General features: G+C 47.4%; 1 protein-coding gene across 2 annotated transcripts in view; it reads right to left on the bottom strand.

Moving 5' to 3' along the window:
* LOC115469558 (cyclic AMP receptor-like protein A) overlaps window positions 1-21,254 on the bottom strand; it is a 714,125-nt gene that overhangs the window by 59,993 nt on the left and 632,878 nt on the right. For both annotated transcript variants that reach the window (XM_030202334.1, XM_030202336.1), the window contains one exon: window positions 17,014-17,161. In XM_030202334.1, coding sequence (XP_030058194.1) covers window positions 17,014-17,161 — 148 coding nt within the window. The remainder of the gene's footprint in view (window positions 1-17,013; window positions 17,162-21,254) is intronic.

The following is a 21,254-nucleotide window of genomic DNA, read 5'->3' as shown; positions in this document are numbered from 1 at the left end:
GCTGCGTTCGGCACCTAACTCTTTCAGGAAATCCAGACTGCCCCAATTTGACCGCCCCTATCAGACTTACTGTTCACGTGTCCTTTAGACTGTAAGCTCTTTGAGCAGGGACTGTCCTTCTATGTTAAACTGTACAGCGCTGCGTAACCCTAGTAGCGCTTTAGAAATGTTAAGTAGTAGTAGTAGTAGTTAACCAGCTTTCCCAGAATTTTGCACGTTTACATTTTCAAACTGAAATGAACTCTAAAGAAATAAAAAAAAAAGTTTCAAGTCATGTGACTGAATTGAAAAAGGACAATGAGAACATGAAAGATTTACAAACAACAATTGTTAAAGATAAAACTAAACTTAACAGGAAAAGTAATATAATAACACTAGTAAAAAAGCCCCGTTTCTGATGCAAATGAAACGGGGGGCTAGCAATGTTTTCTTCTGTGTGCATGTGGGAGTGTGTGTGTCCCTGCCCTCTGGCCTCTCTCACCTCCCCCCTCTCCCCTCTGAGTCCTTCACTGTTACAGAGCCAGCGATTTGATTTCCTGCTCTGCTGTTTTCCTTCACTGACTGTGTTACAGAGAGGGCGGGGCAGACACTCATAGGGAAACCGGATATCTCGCCCCCTTCACACTTCCGGCTGGAGGCTTCATAGAACGTTGGTGTTGCCTTTTATATAGAGAGATAGTAAAAAAGCCCCGTTTCTGATGCAAATGAAACGGGGGCTAGCAATGTTTTCTTCTGTGTGCATGTGGGAGTGTGTGTGTCCCTGCCCTCTGCCCTCTCTCCCCTCCCCCCTCTGAGTCCTTCACTGTTACAGAGCCAGCGATTTGATTTCCTGCTCTGCTGTTTTCCTTCACTGACTGTGTTACAGAGAGGGCGGGGCAGACACTCATAGGGAAACCGGATATCTCGCCCCCTTCACACTTCCGGCAGGAGGCTTCATAGAACGTTGGTGTTGCTTTTTATATAGAGAGATAGTAAAATGATGGCAGATAAAGACCGAAGAGTCCATCCAGTTTGCCCAACAGTCACACTCATTTCCCCAAATTCTATAAATGGCGCCTTAAGGCAGTAAGAGAGGACCTGGCATTCTGGCTATTTTTCCTCCTAAAATACAATGGAATATCTATATGGAAGTCTCATATCAAGTTCTCAGTCTATTCTCCAAAATTCCTTGCAGGATAGGGTTTGGGTTACTGCCATGGGTCCTATTTGTTACGTTTGTATCCCACATTTTCCCACCTATTTGCAGGCTCAATGTGGCTAACATAGTACCGTGAAGGCATTCGCCGACTCCGGTAGAGAAACAAATACAAAGTGATGTTATAGTCGAATAAGGTTCATATGTTACAGACACATTGGGGAATCGAAGAGGAGAAGAGTTATGTAGTGTTCATCTCTATTCTGGACTGCTTATGTTATTCTATTACGATCGAACTTTAATATATCTTTTTATTCTTATTATGAAAATGATTTCTCTTTACTTGAATGCCTAATCCACTCTGTCACCTGCAATATAACTATGTATTTCTTATTCCGGAATTGGCGATCACCATCACGGAACAATGTAAACCACATTGAGCCTGCAAATAGGTAGGAAAATGTGGGATACAAATGCTACAAATAAATAAATTGCGAGTTTTGGTTTCGTTATGTTGCAGGGGTTCAGGCACTTAAGTTGGGTCGGTAGGGTATGCTTTTTCGAACAGGTTGGCCTTTAGTGATTTCCGGAAGTTAACAGTGGCTAAAGTAATGGTTCAAACAAGGTTCCTATCACATCATTGTTTTCCTCCATATAAAGGATCCCCACCTCAAGGATGGGAAAGTAATAATTCAGAGGACCTGAAGGAAATTACCTCGACGCTGGAAGAAGTACTAATGACAAAAAATTGTGGCAAATCACCAGAACCAGATGGTATTCTTCCCACAATTATGAAGGTGCACATATTCTACTGGTAATCTGTAGTCTATCATTAAAATTGAGAGCATTGAAAGGTAGCTAATGTAACGCCAAATTTTAAATAGGGGCACCAGAACTGATCAAGGAGACTACAGCCCGTGAGCCTAGCAGTGCCAGATACAATTGTAGAAGTTATTGTTAAGAACGGAATTACAGACTAAACAAACATGGCTTAATGGGGAAAAGTCAAATTGATTTTAGCAAAAGGAAGTCATGATTAGTAATTCTTAGACAATTCCTTGAAGATGTACATAACATATTGGTAAGGGCAACCCAGTCAATATCCTGTAATGTATCTGGAATTTCAGAAAGCATTCAGTAAAGTCCCTCATGAGGTACTCCTGAAGAAATTAAAAAGGTAGAAGATAGGAAGGACATCATGTCCGACTGTGGGTTGGCAGCTGGTTAAAGGATAAGAAACAAAGAGTAGGATTAAAATGTCAGTTTTCCTCATGAAGAGAGATAAATAGTTGAGCACCCCTGGGGATCTATTCTTAACATAGCCATTAACGATCTGTATGGCTGATCGTATCTACAAATAGCACAAACTTATTCTCAGCTTCTCAACAGTTAAAGTATAAGCAGACTGTGATGAATTGTGGGAACTTGTCAGCCTGGGGAAAATGGCATACGAAATTTAATATGAACAAATGATGCATACAGGGAAAATAATCCTAACCATCTAGAAAACAGTGCTGGCTTCCACACGGGGAGTTACAGTTCAGGAAGGGAACCTTGCGTTTCCCACTGTTGCAGATGTGAAAAAAAAGCTGGCAGAACGGTAGGAATTATTATCTGGAAAGGAACAGGACATGTAATAAAGCCTCTGCATGGATACACTGGGCAACCAGTCTTCAGTGCCTGCTGCAGCACTGGCTGTCCCATCGGAAAAAAAGACATCAGAGCTGGAAAAGGCACAGAGGAGGGCCAGGGCCGTGCCTAGGGTCTCTGGTGCCCCCCTGCAGACTATCAGTTGGCGCCCCCCCCAAAGGAAATAGGAGCTGAAAGATGGAGTGCATCTTTGTGGGATTGCTCCATCCATGCCCAGCATTTCTTCTCTCTCCCTTCCCCTCCATCCATATGCATCTCCTTCCTCTGTCTTCTCTTCCCTCTCCTCCATCCATGTCCAACAATTCTCCTCTCTCCCCTCCATGTCCAGCAATTTCTCCTCTCTCCCTGGGCCCTGCCCTCCCATCCATGTCCATCCTTGTCCCTCTCTGCCCTTCCCTCCTCCATCCATATCCAGAAATTCTCCTCTCTCCTCCATGTTCAGCAATTTCTCCTCTCTCCCTGGGCCCTGCCCTCCTATTCATGTCCATCCATATCCATCTTTGTCCCTCTCTGCCCTTCCCTCCTCCATCCATATCCAGCAATTCTCCTCTCTCCCCTCCCCTCCATTTCCAGCAATTTCTCCTCTCCCTGGGCCCTGCCCTCCCATCCATGTCCCTCTCTGCCCTTCCCTTACCTCAGCTTCGCGCCGCCCTGGGGGCTTTAAATCTTTTACCTCCGATGGTCGCAGCAGCTGAGCAGCATCAGTGAAAGTGCTTCCGACGTCTCCAGCCTTCCCTTCGCGCTCGCTCGTTCGTTCCCTCAGTGTCCCGCCTTCTTCTGACGTAATTTCCTTGCGAGGGTGGGACACTGAGGGAACCAATGAGCGCGAAGGGAAGGCTGGAAACGTCGGAAGCGCTTTCACTGACGCTGCTCAGCTGCTGCGACCGTTGGAGATAAAAGAATTAAAGCCCCCTGGGCGGCGTGGAGCTGAGGTAAGCAGCGAGGGTAAGCACCGCGGCGGTGCCCCCCAGAGGTCGACGCCCCCCTGCGGTGCTTACCTCGCTTACTGTATTGGCACGGCCCTGAGGAGGGCAACCAAAACGATAAAAGGCATGGCGCAGATTTCTTGGGAGTAAGTCTTAAGGCCCTGTTTACTAAGGTGCGTTAGTGTTTTTAGCATGTGCGCTTACCATGTAGGCGCCTATAGGGATATTGTAGGCATGTACATGGTTAATGTGCGTACATGGTTAACACACATTAAAAACGTTAACGTGCCTATAACGCTGCTTAGTAAACAGGGCCCTTAATGAGGTATGGTTCTCCTGTCTAGAAAAGAGATGAAAAGATGACAGAGGTGAGGATAAAAGTTTATAAAATTATGAGTGGTGTACAACAAGTGACTCTTGAACTATTTATCTAGAACCATTTAAATGGTTCCTCCAGGCCAAAATCTGCTCACGGTAATGTATAAAAGAACACAAAACACAAAAGTGAAAAACAGAACCCAAAGGTACTTAAAACCATATTGGATTAAAAGAAAAGAGAGAGACACCCAGGTAGACAACTAAATTGCAAATTGACATCAAATTTCAAAACTGGATAACTGGAAATGTCTGGATAAACATCCAGACTTGAATCTGTTTCCGGAAAATAAATTAATCTGATTTAAGCATTTCAAGAAGTTGAGGCCATAAATGAAAAGGATCTGCTGTGAGATTCAATGAATTCAAGTTCTTAAGCAGAAGGAAAATGTAAACAAAGCTAGACAAAGAACTACTGACACTCAGTGAAATTCATCAGAGAATCATGTTCAGTTCTCTTGTCCCTCCTAACACCCAACCCCAACTTGACCAACCCTTTCTCTTTATCTCCTCTTACCCATTTTGTTTTACTCCCTGTGGCCCATCTGGTTGCAGCTCCTTGTGACTCTGGTCAAGTCACTTAACCCTCCATTGCCCCTGGTACAAAATAAGTACCTGAATATATGTAAACCACTTTGAATGTAGTTGCAAAAAGCACAGAAAGGCAGTATATCAAGTCCCATTTCCCTTTCCCTATTTGAGATTCTACATGGAATGTTGCTACTATTGGAGATTCTGTTACTACTGTTGGAGATTCTACATGGAATGTTGCTACTATTTGAGATTCTGTTGCTACTATTGGAGATTCTAGATGGAATGTTGCTACTATTGAGATTCTGTTGCTACTATTTGAGATTCTACATGGAATGTTGCTCCTATTTGAGATTCTGGAATGTTGCTACTATTGGAGATTCTACATGGAATGTTGCTCCTATTTGAGATTCTGGAATGTTGCTACTATTTGAAGATTCTACATGGAATGTTGCTACTATTGGAGATTCTACATGGAATGTTGCTACTATTGGAGATTCTGTTGCTACTATTGGAGATTCTAGATGGAATGTTGTTACTATTTGAAGATTCTACATGGAATTTTTCTACTATGGGAGATTCTAGATGGAATGTTGCTACTATTGAGATTCTGTTGCTACTATTTGAGATTCTAGATGGAATGTTGCTACTATTGAGATTCTGTTGCTACTATTTGAGATTCTACATGGAATGTTAATGTTGCTATTCCACTAGCAACATTCCATGTAGAAGCCTGCCCTTGCAGATCAGCAACGTGGCCGCGCAGGCTTCTGTACGTGCAGGACGTCAGACTCACAGAAACAGAAGCCTGCGCAGCTGCACTGCTGATCTGCAAGGGCAGGCTTCTACATGGAATGTTGCTAGTGGAGGAGTAGCCTAGTGGTTAGTTTGGTCCTATTTTGGTTTTGTAATAGGTCCTTTTAGTTTGTCTAATAGTGTATTTGTATTTTCTTTGTAGTTGTTTCCAGTCTTTGTATGTGTTTTCGTCTTTTTTCTTGCTCCATGCTCTTTCTAATCTTCTGACCTGTGTTTTTAGTTCTTTCAATTCTTCGTTAAACCATGGTATTGAGTTTTTTCTATTTGAGGTTCTGGTTTGGAGTGGTGCTATGTTGTCTAGTATTGTTCTGCATCTGTTATCCCATTCTTGGAGAAACTGGGGTGAGTCTGTAGGTACTGTCCATTCGTCAGTGTAGAATTGTTGCCAGAATGTTAGTGGGTGTTATGGGTGGGTTGTGTATTTGGCCAGTGGAGCTCCCATAGTTGCAGGAAGTCTTTGCATTCGCGTACATTGTTTGAGTTAGTATCTTCAAGGTGAAGATTGATGTCTCCTGCTATGAGAAGGTTCTGGGTGGAAACACAAGTGTTCGATATAAAGTCCAGAAAATGCGTTTGTGAGTCTTGTCAATTGCCCGGGGGTCTGTAGAATAAGATTAGGTTTAGGTGGTCACTCAACCCTAGGTGACCACCTAAATCAACTGTTAGACCCCCACCCTTGTATTTTTCTGTTGTTCTCTGCAGTGTTCCAACACTGGGAGTCAAATCAGAGTTACACCGGCCTGCAAGCTTTTCCCTCATTTTAGAGCCTGAACCAAAGTCTAGGCAGGGGACCAAGGCTCATAGCCGTAGTATTTTTATACAATAACTAATGAGTTAATTAAATTTGCTGAAGACACAAAGTTATTCAAAGTTGTTAAATCACAAGAGGACTGTGAAAAATTGCAAGAAGACCTTATGAGCCTGGGAGACTGGGTATCCAAATAACAGATGATGTTTAATGTGAGCAAGTGGTACAGTTCAGCCCCTTGCAATAGGTGGCGCTAGGCTGCCAAGGTGGAGGCTGAGGCTGAGCCTGAGTCAAGGGGTGGGGCTCAGACCAGGAGGGTGTTAAATTCCCTGAGCCAGAGCAGTTCAAGGAGGCCCTGATACAGAGGTTTCTACCAGGGAGACTCTGGAAGGAGAGAAGCTGCCCTGGAGTGAGGGTCTCCACAGCTTGTAAGTAAGCTACCAGAACCTAGTAGAAGGTAGGCTAAGCTTGACTTTTAAGCTATATAAGGATACTGTTAAAGTCGGGTGGGAGGAGGCAGACCCGGGTGGTATAACCTGGCAAGGAAAGGAGTATTTGTGTATGCACTGAGGAGTTACAGCCAGTAGTTTACAAGCCTGCACACAGGGCCGTGCCAACACGGTAAGCGAGGTAAGCATGGCAGGAGGGCGCCATCCTCTGGGGGGTGCCCCGCCGCACCATGCTTACCTCGCCCTCTTCTCCCCAGATCCTTTTCCTTTTTTTTTTGTTTAAATTTACCTCTGTCCGGCGGCAGCGTAGCGTTAGTGAGAAGGAGACGGCGCTCCCCCGCCCCGACGTGTCAATCTTCCCTTCGCTCAGTTCCGCCTTCTTTTGACATCAGAAATGACGTCAGAAGAAGGCGGGACACTGAGCGAAGGGAAAACTGTCTGACACGTCGGGGCGGGGGAGCGCCGCCTCCTTCTCACTAACGCTACGCTGCCGCCGGACAGAGGTAAATTTAAACAAAAAAAAAAAAAAAGGAAAAGGATCTGGGCAGAAGAGGGCGGGTAGTGTAGCGATCGTTTTCGGGGGGGGGGGGCGCCAACTGCAGGGGGGCGCCGGAGACCCTAGGCACGGCCCTGCCTGCACAGTTGACTCTGGAGTAAAAGAGCCTATAATTGTTGTTCACTGTCCCTGTGGGATAATAGGCTGTAGAACTTGTTTAATAAAAGAGTTTTGTTTCACTTCCCCTTGGTCTGGCTGTACGTTTGTGAGGGGCCTCCTGCCCCAGCTTGGTTCACACATTATCAATGAAACAAAAGATGGACGTCCGCCTTGTTTCGAAAATACAGGTTTCCCCGCCCCTGGATGGGGATGTTTTGCGAGGACGTCTTCATCAAAACTTGGAAGTCCCTTTCGATTATGCCCCTCCATGAGAGCTGCACTGAAGTAGGGTGCGACGTAGAGGAAGAGAAATGAGAGGGCCGCACCAAAGCAGGGTGGGGAGTGAGAAGAAAAAGAAAGGAGCTACAGAAGGAGGAGAGGAAGAAAAGAATGAGAGGACTGCAGGGGGTAGTGTGAGGAGTAGAGGAGGACACTGAGGGAGATGCACCGGGGTAGGGTGGGGAGCAAAGGAGGCCAGTGAGGGGCAGCATTGTTGTGGGATAGGGAGCAGAGGAGGACACTCAGGGAGAAGCAGTGGGGTGGGATGGGGAGCAGAGGAACAAAGTGAAGTAGCTGCATTGGTGTGGGGTGTGGAGTGGAGGAGAACAGTGAGGAAGATGCACTAGAGTAGGGTGGGGAGCAGAGGACAGTGAAGGAGCAGCACTGGGTTGGGGTGGAGTAGGGAGGACAGAAGGGCAATGATGGAGCTGACCTGGGGGGGCGGGGTGGGGAGCAGAGGAGGACACTCAGGGAGAAGCAGTGGGGTGGGATGGGGAGCAGAGAAAGAAAGTGAAGTAGCTGCACTGGTGTGGGGTGGGGAGCGGAGGAGAACATTGAGGGAGATGCACTAGAGCAGTGGCGTAGCAAGGGGGGCTGCCACCGGGGGCGGTTCGCCGTTGCACCCCCCCCCCGGGTGCAGCATGATGACATCCCCCCCCTCGGCACATCAACACCCCCCCCGACCCAGTGCCTACCCTCCTCAACTCCGCCCAACCAGCTCCCGCACCTTACGTTTAAAGAAATCTTGGAAGCCGTGGCGAGGCGAGGCGCAGCGCCTCGCGCCTGCATGGAAAAGAAGTGTGGATTGTCTCATCGGGCCTTCCCTCACTCTGTCTGCCCCGCCCTTGAGGAAATAGGAAGTTGCGTCAGCGGAGGGCGGGACAGACAGAGTGAGGGAAGGTCCGATGAGACGATCCACACTTCTTTTACATGCAGGCGCGAGGCTCTGCTCCTCGCCACAGCTTCCGAGATTTCTTTAAAGGTAGGGTGCGGGAGCTGGTTGGACGGAGCTGAGGGTAGGCACTGGGTCTGGGGGTGTTGATGCACCGAGGGGGGGGGGGTGTCATCGTGCTGCACCCAGGGGGGGGAGCTGGCAGGGAGCACCCCCTTGAGCTGACACCCGGGACGGACCGCCCCCCCCTTGCTACGCCACTGCACTAGAGTAGGGTGGGGAGCAGAGGACAGTGAAGGAGCAGAACTGGGTTGGGGTGGAGTGGGGAGGACAGCAGGGCAATGATGGAGCTGACCTGGGGGGCGGGGTGGGGAGCAGAGGAGGACACTCAGGGAGAAGCAGTGGGGTGGGATGGGGAGCAGAGGAAGAAAGTGAAGTAGCTGTACTGGTGTGGGGTGGGGAGCAGAGGAGAACAGTGAGGGAGATACACTAGAGTAGGGTGGGGAGCAGAGGACAGTAAAGGAGCAGAACTGGGTTGGGGTGGAATGGGGAGGAGAGAAGGGCAATGATGGAGCTGCCCTGGGGGTGGGGTGGGGTGGGGAGCAGAGGAGGACAAAGAAGAAGATGCACTGGGGTGGGGAGGGCAGTAGAAAGAGAGCTGCAATGAGAAGGGGTGAGGAGTTGAGGAGGTAAATAAGAGGGCTGTATCAAGGTAGGAAAATGAGGGGAATGGAGGTGAGTGAGAAGCTGCTCATCATATTGCACCACCACCCTTCTCAACCCCTCCAAGCAGACATGTTTTATACGCAGGAAATGGCTCTTATAAGATGGTGTGGGAGTGTGGGCACTGATAAGAGTGCATGTGCTTTCCTGTGGACCATGAATAGATGCACCTGTGAGTGTGGTTTGGGCAAAGCTCGGAGGCAGTTGCACCGTACATACACACATTTATACTTTCCTCAGGGCAGGTGTAAATTTGTGCGCGATTGTTTGCCTTCATAAAATAGGCATAACATCAGCATGTTTTGGAAATACTTGAGGCGCCCTCTTATGACGTTACTCTTTACGCATCAGGTACCGCAGCGCATCGAACCTCAGCCTTGCTTCTTTTTTCGAGAACTCAGTGGCGTTCCTAGGGGAACTGACAACCAGGGTGGATCGCCGATGCGCCTCGCCCCCCGGGTGCAGCGCGACCCCCCACCCCCCGGCGAAAGAACCCCCTCCCGGGGGGCACGCCACTGGGGGGGGGGGGTGCCGTGTGCCTGTCCGCTTCGTTCGTTTCCATGCTCCCTCTGCCCCGGAACAGAAAGTAACCTGTTCCAGGGCAGAGGGAGCACAGAACGAACGTAGCGGACAGGCGTGCGGCACCCCCCCCCCAGCGGCATGCACCTGGGGTGGACCGCACCCACCCCCCCCCTTGGTACGCCACTGCGAGAACTTCATTTACTGTAATAAATGAGACTGTACTGTAATGCAGTCTCGCTTATCTGACCTTCGCTGATCCAACCATCTGGCATATCCGACAGACCCCTCGGTGACGTCACACGGCTTCTCTTTCCGATTTCTGAACCCGGGACCCTATTTTTACCGTTGTCGTGAGCCGGGACCCTGTTTTGCTGCCTTTGTTTCTGCGTTGTTTGAGGGGGTTACAATTGTTTTCCATATTATCTGACTTTTCATTTATCCCAGAACGGGTTGGTCCCGTTTCGGTCGGATAATAGAAACTTTGGATATGGCTCAGAAATGCTGGCGTGCTTATCCAAGTTCTCTTCATACAAATTACCTCTCTCATCATTCCCCATCAGCCCCTTCCCTTGTTGGATATTTCCCATTAGTCAGATATTTGGTCTCTGCTAGACAAACTACCCATCAATAAACTCAAACAGATGTATTAAAATGCCCCTCTCACCTCCGTGAGTTCATTTACAAGCTGGTACTCAGTGACCTTCACCCAAAGCTTGAGAGCAAGCTCACATCTTACCCAGGTTTCCGAGGAACTGCACTACTGAAAACCTCTCTGTTTTACATTAGCTATTTACTTTGACAAGGCGAACCAGTTCAATTAATTGCCCTCCTTTCCCCTTCGGAAATAAATTTAACTGTGAATTCTCACAATGGCTAATTAGAACATAACCGAAATCTGAAATTACAAAGATGCAAATAACGGAGATGTCAAAATAAGCGATAAATAATACATACTTTGAGCTGCCAGCTTCCACCATGCTCCCATTTTTTTTAAATTTCCCGTCTTTACAGTGTACTTGTGCCACAGACTGCACATGCTTCAGTGACGCAGCAGGACTAACTCCCACCATTGCACCACGATCAGTTGTGGCATCTTTCTCTCAGTAATAACAGGAAGTGGGAATATAAACCAGGCTTATCCAAAGAACTGGAACCAGCAGACAACCTGGTGGCCTAGTGGTTAGGGTGGTGGACTTTGGTCCTGGGGAACTGAGGAACTGAGTTCGATTCCCACTTCAGGCACAGGCAGCTCCTTGTGACTCTGGGCAAGTCACTTAACCCTCCATTGCCCCATGTAAGCCGCATTGAGCCTGCCATGAGTGGGAAAGCGCGGGGTACATATGTAACAAAAATAAAATAGATACTATTGGAGATTCTACATGGAATGTTACTATTCCACTAGCAACATTCCATGTAGAAGGCTGCGCAGGCTTCTGTTTCTGTGAGTCTGACGTCCTGCACGTACGTGCAGGACGTCAGACTCACAGAAGCAGAAGCCTGCGCGGCCACATTGGTGATCTGCAAGGGCCAACTTCTACATGGAATGTTGCTAGTGGAATAGCAACATTCCATGTAGAATCTCAAACAGTAGCAACAGTGGAGGAGTGGCCTAATGGTTAGGGTGGTGGACTTTGGTCCTGAGAAACTGAGTTTGATTCCCACTTCAGGCACAGGCAGCTCCTTGTGGCTCTGGGCAAGTCACTTAACCCTCCATTGCCCCATGTAAGCCGCATTGAGCCTGCCATGAGTGGAAAAGCACAGGGTACAAATGTAACAAAAATAAAATAGATACTATTGGAGATTCTACATGGAATGTTGCAACTATTGGAGATTCTACATGGAATGTTGCTATTCCACTAGCAACATTCCATGTAGAAGGCTGCGCAGGCTTCTGTTTCTGTGAGTCTGACGTCCTGTCAGACTCACAGAAGCAGAAGCCTGCGCGGCCACATTGATGATCTGCAAGGGCCGACTTCTACATAGAATGTTGCTAGTGGAGGAGTGGCCTAGTGATTAGGGTGGTGGACTTTGGTCCTGAGGAACTGAGCTCAATTCCCACTTCAGGCACAGGCAGCTCCTTGTGACTCTGGGCAAGTCACTTAACCCTCCATTGCCCCATGATCAGTTGTGGCATCTTTCACTCAGTAATAACAGGAAGTGGGAATATAAACCAGGCTTATCCAAAGAACTGGAACTAGCAGACAACCTAGTGGCCTAGTGGTTAGGGTGGTGGACTTTGGTCCTGGGAAACTAAGGAACTGAGTTCAATTCCCACTTCAGGCACAGGCAGCTCCTTGTGACTCTGGGCAAGTCACTTAACCCTCCATTGCCCCATGATCAGTTGTGGCATCTTTCACTCAGTAATAACAGGAAGTGGGAATATAAACCAGGCTTATCCAAAGAACTGGAACCAAACAAAGTCTATATAGATATTCAAACAAACAATGTTTATTAATATTTCATTAAAATGACTCGACGCAACGTTGTGTTTCGGCCTGGTGGCCTACATCAGGAGTGTTACATTCGTGATAAAAATAAAACATATGAATTGATGATATGAAACAATCTCAAGTATCAATTGATAATTAAAAAACCGGAGACAAAAACATAGCATGGCTTTTTTTTTTTTCGGCAATCCTATCGTGTTCACGCAGACTTCAGTGACAGACGGTGCATCCATTTAATGGTCTGCCCCCTGCATTGAAATCGCAGTCTCACCTCCGTGAAAGCAGCGCTGCAGGCAGCAGAACGCCTCCCTTCAGCCCTCCTTCCCTCCGTGTCCTGCCCTCGTCTGACGTAACTTCCGCGAGGGCGGGACACAAGGAGAGAAGGAGGGCCGAAGGGAGGCATTCTGCTGCCTGCAGCGCTGCTTTCACGGAGGTGAGACTGCGATTTCGATGCAGGGGGCCCGGCCCAGACGGAGGGGGGAGCGACGGTGGCGACCTCGGGGATGTGTGGAGGGGGGAACAGTGGCTGCGGTGACCTCGGGGGGAGGAGGGGGAACGGAGGCGAGGGCGGCAGGCCCTGGGGCGGCCTTGCCCCAGGCCCGGCCCAGTCTCTCGGCGGCCCTGGGTGACGTCCGATCCTCCTCCTGACTCCTGAATATTTCAAGCATCAAACTCCAAAAATGCAATTGAGCTTGTCACTTACAATTTTACCCTACCAGCAGCCAAGGCTCAGGCAGTTACGTTAGGCAGAAAGGCCTTCTGGTGCATTGTTTCTGTGCTTTAGAACTGATTCCATAGCTCATTGAGGGGCTCTTTTACTAAAGCTTAGCATGCACTAACGGACATTAGCTCATGCTAAATACTGCACGTCCTGTTTTATACCTATGGGTCACATGGCACTTAGCAGGTGCTAATGGACTTGAGCATGCACTAAGCTTTAAAGGGTCCCTGAGGAAGTTAAGAGCCCATTGCTTATTTAGGAGTCTTTACTTTAACTTTTATGTAATTACAGTCAAAGTTTCATGACATCCTATTTGGTTATGTTGTACAAGATTGCAATATGGGCCATATATCTCTACAAGCGATCTATTATAGTTAGCAAATTCCTCGGCTTTTGTTTGTCTGTGTGTCCATATGGAATATTTTTATATAAATGATTTTTTTATTGTTTGTGTAACGACCCCTTGAAGGTGCTCCTGGATCTGGGCAGGGCTGCCGAGAAACTGGGCCAGGCCTGGGGCAAGGCCGCCCCCGGGGCCCCGCCGCCCCCCCCCCCCCCCGAGGTCATCGTCGCCGTCGCCACCCCCCTCTGTCCACCACCGGGCCGGGCCCCCCTGAATTCAAATCATAGCGCCTCACCTCGACCTCGCTCCGTGTGAAAGAAGCACAGCAGCGGCAGTCTGCAGATCGCCTCCCTTCAGGCCTTCCCTCCCTGTGTCCGGCCCTCGCGCAAGTTACGTCAGACGAGGGCGGGACACAGGGAGGGAAGGCCCGAAGGGAGGCGATCTGCAGACTGGTGCTGCTGCACTTCTTTCACACGGAGCAAGGTCGAGGTGAGGCGCTATGATTTGAATTCAGGGAGGCCCGGCCCGGTGGTGGATAGAGGGGGGCGGGTGGAGGGGACTGTGGCGCCGGGCCCCACTTGGAGGCCCGTGGAATTTTGTCCCCCCTGCCCCCCCTCTCAGCGCTCCTTGATCTGGGGCCCAAACTAGCTGGAGCCTCCTGAGGGCAGGCTTCGTTGGTCCCTAATTCACTTCATGCACGGTACCTCCGTCTGGGGTAGAAAAGCGTTAGCAGGTGGGATTAATCTCTTTTCCCTCCAAGAAAAAATCCAAAAGATTGCTGTGAACAGGGCTGGCTAATAAATTAAATAGATTTTATTGAACTATTTACATAGACCTCTATATACACTTTCTTATGCACCTAAAAAAAGATGAGGATTTCTCATCACATCAATTTAGTTACCACAAACAAACACCAACAAATTTCAACAGTCTTGGTACTTAACCCAGTACTTGTGGACTGAAACCAATTGTATTAGTCTATAAATCAGATGTTTAGAATCAGGTAATTTATAGTCTTTCACACATTTCAAACCCTTTGAATCTTGCTTGCCAAGGTAGTAGCTGTAAGCTCTTCCCTGCTCATAGTAACATAGTAGGTGATGGCAGAAAAAGACCTGCACGGTCCATCCAGTCTGCCCAACAAGATAAACTCATATGTGCTACTTTATGTGTATACCTGACCTTGATTTGTATCTGCCATTTTCAGGGCACAGACCGTAGAAGTCTGCCCAGCACTAGCCCCGCCTCCCAACCACTAGCCCCGCCTCCCAATCTCTGCTCAGCTTTGAGGATCCCTCCCTTCTGAACAGGATTCCTTTATGTTTATCCCACGCATTTTTGAATTCCGTTACCATTTTCCTCTCCACCACCTCCCGCGGGAGGGCATTCCATCACTCTCTCCGTAAAAAAAATGCTTCCTGACATTTTTCTTGAGTCTGCCCCCCCCCTTCAACCTCATTTCATGTCCTCTAGTTCTACTGCCTTCCCGTCTTCGGAAAAGGTTTGTTTGTCAAAGTTTCAAGACAAAAAGGGTTCGATTCTATATATGGTGCCTACTACTACTATTTAGCATTTCTATAGCTCCTTAGTTAAATCAGTGTGGGGAGTGGCTGTTTTGCCTAAGTCCCTCCTCTCCTTTCCTTGAAAATCCACCCTCTCCGAGGCCCTCAGAATCTCACCCCTCTGCTGGAGACTTCTTGGGCTGGAGGTTGTTGTGCTGGACTTCCAGGCTGGCTATGCCTGTCCCTGCTTGGCTTCCCGGAAGCTTTCCCTGGGCTCTGAGGATTGGCTGCCCTTCCAAGAGCATTCTCCCTTGCTGGCCCCTAGTGCTGATTGCACTCCAGAGGCATTGCCCCTTGCTGGGCCCCTAGTGTGAATCACACCCTGGAGGCCTTGTCCGTTGTTTGTCCTCTCTTCAAGAGGAGCCTCTGGGATTTCTCCCTACCGGGGATCAGACTTACCAGCCCTAAACTGGGCCCTGCAACCACCAGTACTCCCCACTAGAGGGCTACCTCTGCTCTTCTTGACCCTAGGCACTGGTAGTGCCCCTACAGGCCAGTTTATTCTGCCCTGAGCTGTTCCCAAAGGCCTCTGTGCTTTGAGAAATGCTCCCAAGGGCTGTCGTTCTTCCTGTTTTCAGGAGAGCCTCTAAGGGTACTCTACATGCTAGGTTTCAGAATTACTACAGTGAATTCCCAACCATGCCACCAATCTCTCCCCTCTCCATAAATTCCCTTATTCTGATCCAGCTCTCTCCATTCAGGGTGTGTGCATCATGGATCCCCACAAGTTTATTCTCTTTAGTGAATTAATCAAATGTGTAAAAGAGCTCCCAGCATTCTGCCTGTCTGTCTCCAATTACATGCAGGCAGAGCTGTGGGACCCATCCCCCCCTCCTGCAAATGCAACAGTCAGTGTTCAAACAACCACATTCCTGCGTAGCTCTACTAAGGCAAGCAAACTGACAGTTACAAACTCAGAAAGAATAAACCTGTCTATGTTTTAAAAGAGGATTTCTTCTCTCTCCTTATTCTCAAGTAGAGAGGTGTTAGTCCACTCTTAAAGGTTATCAATAGAAATCAAACAAAATAAAACATGCATACCCCCACCCTCCCACTCTGTCAGACTGTCAAAGTAATGTTTTGATGTATCTCTTATATATACTATCTGCTACCACTTTTTTTTATTACATTTGTACCCCGCGCTTTCCCACTCATGGCAGGCTCAATGCGGCTTACATGGGGCAATGGAGGGTTAAGTGACTTGCCCAGAGTCACAAGGAGTTGCCTGTGCCTGAAGTGGGAATCGAACTCAGTTCCCCAGGACCAAAGTCCACCACCCTGACCACAAGGCCACTCCTCCACTGTTGCTACTGTTTGAGATTCTACATGGAATGTTGCTACTATTGGAGATTCTACATGGAATGTTGCTATTCCACTAGCAACATTCCATGTAGAAGTCGGCCCTTGCTGCAGATCACCAATGTGGCCGCGTAGGCTTCTGCTTCTGTGAGTCTGACGTCGTATGTGCAGGACGTCAGACTCACAGAAACAGAAGCCTGCGCAGCCTTCTACATGGAATGTTGCTAGTGGAATAGCAACATTCCATGTAGAATCTCAATAGTAGCAACATTCCATCTAGAATCTCCAATAGTAGCAACATTCCATGTAGAATCTCCAATAGTATCTATTTTATTTTTGTTACATTTGTACCCTGCGCTTTCCCACTCATGGCAGGCTCAATGCGGCTTACATGGGGCAATGGAGGGTTAAGTGACTTGCCCAGAGTCACAAGGAGCTGCCTGTGCCGGGAATGGGAATCGAACTCTTATTTCCGATCTGACGAAGAAGGGCAACCTTCGAAAGCTAATCAAGAAATGTATTAAGTTATGTCCAATAAAAAAGGTATCATCTTATCTTCTTTTCCATGTTTTACTTTGTTTGATTTCTATTGATATCCTTATTCTCAATAAATCCGTTTGTTATGATGATGGTGTTTGATATTTATGATGTATCATTGATTGTACAGTGTGTACTTGATTGCACTGGCAAGGCAAATACAGCAATATGAATAAACTCACAAATTCTTGAGTCTGACACAAAGGCAAATAGAAGGAGATAACCAGAGGGGAAGCCTGGCTGGATCAAGAGGTTCTTATCCAACACAATTACTATTATTACATTTTTCAACTCCAGTCGATAAGCTCTGTAAGAGGAGATCAGTGGACTCTTAAAAACAGGTTAGGATATACGTTCTGCAGATCAGAGGAAGAATACCCAGGTATCCGAAAAGTGGTCCTACCCGCAGCGAGCTGAAACGAAGCTGGACCCACGTCTCCTTATCCAATCCAAACACAATGGCATTGGCCAGACCATGTAGAGGTGCACTTATGACATGCAGAAGCAGGAGGATGAAAACTGGATTGTTTGGAGAAAATGCATTATGGAGTCTGGAAGAAAGAAAATACATGTGCATATGTCAGAAAATAAGTCCTAATGCACAGATACCTTCAAAATGAACCCCCTCCCCCAGTGGCGTAGCCAAGGGTGGGCCCAGGCCCACCCACTTTGGGCTCAGGCCCACCCAATAGCAGAACTTATGAAGTGGCTGGCAGGGATCCCAACCCTACCAGCCAAAAATTCCCAGCAGCTGTCCCTCCTGCATACCTTGTAAATAGCAGATCTTCGCCTGCAGCTAGCAGCGACTGATGCATGCTGTTTGCACCGGTCCTACAGTCTTCCCTCTGATATGTTCCCGCCTATGCAGAAACAGGAAGTTGCATCAGAGGGAAGGCTGTGAGGCCAATATGAGCAGTGTGTATTAATTGGTGCTCGCTGCCGGTGAAAATCTGCTACTTGAAAGGTATGCAGGGCAGGAGGGATGTTTGAGAGACCATATGGCATGCAGGCAAGAGAGGGCGAGACCAAATCACTAGTGGGAAAGGGCGGAGTTCTTCTGCCCACCCATGTTGGGCCCAGGCCCACCCAAAATTGGGTGCCTGGCTACGCTCCTGCCCTCCCCCCTCATTTTAGCCCTTGAGGTGGGCAGTTTTCAGTCGACTGTGGACTCAGTAGGCAATTTTCAAAGAAAAATAATCTGTACTTTTCCTTTGAGAATTACTACTACTATTTAACATTTCTAGAGCGCTACCAGGGTTACGCAGTGAATTCAATTATGCACAAAACCCGTCACAGATGTTGTATCTCTGTTTTCAACGCATGAAGGAAAGAGGAGAAAATGCCACTCTGCTTGCATACATTGCTCCTGAACACTTTCTACCAGAATATCTGGGCCTGATATTTTAAATGATTTAATCGGGCAGGAGAGGATCCGGCCCAGTTAAATTGTGCTGAGCCGGTCAGGAAAGAATATTCAATGCTACGTTACTGAGCAGTGCTGCCAAATATCCCCTCTGAGCTCTGTGGCACTGTCCGGCCAGTGCCATGGTGGTATGAGGCAGAGTCTGGGTCAGTTTCGTTCCTAGGGGGGCTGACACCCGGGGGCGGATCGCCGATGCGCCCCGCCCCCCGGGTGCAGCGCCCTCCCCGGAACAGCGCAACGCCCCCCCCCCCGGTGAAAGAACCCCCGATCCCCCGGTGAAAGAACCCCCCCGGGTGCACGCCGCTGGGAGGGGGGGGGGGTGCCGCGCACCTGCCGGCTCTTCGTTTTCATGCTCCCTCTGCCACGGAACAGGAAGTAACCTGTTCCGGGGCAAAGGGAGCATGAAAATGAAGAGCTGACAGGTGCGCGGCACCCCCCCCCCCCCAGCGGCGTGCACCCGGGGCGGACCGCCCCCACCGCCCCCCCTTGGTACGCCACTGGTCTGGGTGGAGCCAGGAGCTATGTAAATACTAGCGATGTTCAGTGACAGTGCCCAAATAACTAAGTAGGCAAGCAGGACCACATAAATAGCTGTCCTAACAATGCCTGCTTAACTATGCAGGCACAGCAACAGAAGAGTGAGGAAGAATCAATATTAATCAGCATAAAATATTAAACAACATAAAAATGACCTGACACGACTTTGTTTCAGCACAAAGGCCTGCCTCAGGGGTCAAATGGATCTCTTATGTTGTAGCAAAAAGGTCACTTCAACTCTCTGCGGCCATTTTGAATCGGCACCGAGATCATGAACAGGAAGGATGCATGCAGGGCAGCGCTCCAGGCAGGAAAGAGGGGGCTCTTCCTTGCCCCGAAGGCGGAAGAGGTCACTAAACCACCAGGGCAGTAGTAAGTAAGGGGAGGGGAGGGGAGGCTAGCAATCTGCCCGTTTGTCTGGATTTCTGGACAAACGGGCAGGCTTTTTTTCCTAAGAAAGCTTTTCCATTTTGTGGTCAAACAATCTGTATGCTTCCTGATGTAGGTAACTCTACCCAACTGAGAAAGAAGGCTGCCCTCAACCAGGCCTTTAATGGAAGAAGTAACTAACTTGTTAGTCTCACGGGCTGTACATACTGCAGCAGGACATGTTATCCACTCCTACCCTAGCTGAGATAACATTTAATCATCTCTCTGACCTCATGTGCAATTTTCTTTAAATTAGCCACCTTACTTTCTAACTCCTCTTATTCTCTTACCTATCTATATGTTCCATCTTTGCTTATACCCTACACTGCCAATTATAATGTTCTATTGCGTATTGTGTTGACATTGCTAGTCTACCATGCCATACTTTGTATTGTTATTCGAATATTTTTACTGCTGTAATTGCCTACTGCTCATATTTGATCTATTACTATACACCGCCTTGACTGAATTCCTTCAAAAAGGCGGTAAATAAATCCTAATAAATAAGTAAGTAAATAAATAAATCCTACAGTTTTGGCTGGGGGAGGTACTTTTTTTTTTCTTAAATTCCCTTGTAATTGCTTGGTTACATTTGACAATAATTCCTATATTTTTTTTTAAATCCTTGTCATTTAGAGAGTTTTCTTTCATCTAAAGCCAAGTAGTTTTTCCTTGTTGATGTGTCAATAGGTTGATATCTATAGGGTTTATTACTTTGTCACTGATGTACCTTTTTTGTTAAGAGAATATTGTTCTTAATGCTTATATTTATTTGTTCTAGGGAGTTCTCCATTATATGGGCTACATTGAATAATGTGATTAATTGATTTTTGTTTTATATATTTTCTGTAAACATTCTGTTTGTAACATTTAAATAAGTGAATGAAAAAAAAAAAGACATCTATGCTATATAGATATCCAATGCCAATTTATGGACACCTTAAACCCGAACAATGCTTCTAAAACCAGCACCCAAAGCCTATATGGTTCACGTAGTCTGCCCAAGAAGGCGACCAAAATTGTATCTGCCAATCTGTACATGTTATACCCCTCTGTGCCCCGCTTAAAATGTGAAGGTCATTTCAGTTTTGTTTTGATTTCACCGTCTTTCTATAAAGGGATCCTTTGTGTTTATCCCACACCTTTTTAAGGGGTCCTTTTACTAAGGTGAGCTAAAAAATGGCCTGCGGTAGTGTAGACGCGTGCTTTGGGTGCGTGCAGAAGTATTTTTTAGCGCACCTACAAAAAAATGCCTTTTTTTTTGCCGAAAACGGATGTGCGGCAAAATGAAAATTGCCGTGCGTCCATTTTGGGTCTGAGACCTTACCACAAACCATTGACCTAGTGGTAAGGCCTCACGTGGTAACCGGGTGGTAATGGTCTACGCATGCCAAATGCCTCTTATTTTTCAGACGCACGTAGCGGACGCGCACAAAATTGAAATTACCACAAGGGACATGCAGTAACCGGGTGGTAACCCCAATATGGTGCGCGTTGGCGCCTACATGGCTTAGTAAAAGGGCCCCCTAATTTGGTCACTGTTTTTGTCACCACTTCTTCTACTGGGAGGTTATTCCAGACATCCGCCATCCTCTCTGTGAAAAAGTATTTCCTGATGTTACGCCTATGACTACCACCCTGCAACCTTAATTAATGTTTTCAATATCTATTACTTCCCTGTCTCTGAAAAGGATATGTTTGCATATTAACTATTCAATTGTCTGTATCATATCCATCCTATCCCTCCCTTCCTCTAGGGCAGTGGTTCTCAACATTGTTTCAGTTGGGACACACCCTTGACTATGCTTGCATAGGTGGCACACTTCATACAACATGACCCTCAAGGACCTTTGGCCTGATACAGAATTAAATGAATTAAATGTAAACAAGTTCTGCATCCACAAGAACTCGAACCCTCCACCCAACAAGCACATGTTCTTCATGGAAGTTACCATACAAAAAAAAATGTTATAATTCATGTGCATTTCTATGTATTCTGATTCTTATGCCATCTGAATAATAGTAACATAAATCTCTCCACTACCAGGCACATTGTGAAATACAAAACCTGAAACATACATGAAGCAGACCTACTGTACAACAATATCATTAATTCCTATGATTCAAAACAACATGAACACTTCCTATGAATAGGCAGAACTACAGATATTGCATGGGGCCCTAGAGCACCAATACCCCTACTACTGGTAAACCAGAACACACGAACTGCTACAGAATTCTGCATGAAAACTACA

This window comes from Microcaecilia unicolor, chromosome 4, assembly GCF_901765095.1.
Source record: "Microcaecilia unicolor chromosome 4, aMicUni1.1, whole genome shotgun sequence".
Taxonomy (NCBI): domain Eukaryota; kingdom Metazoa; phylum Chordata; class Amphibia; order Gymnophiona; family Siphonopidae; genus Microcaecilia; species Microcaecilia unicolor.
The sequence above is the reverse complement of the archived record's forward strand: the minus strand, read 5'-3'. Positions and strand labels throughout refer to the sequence as shown.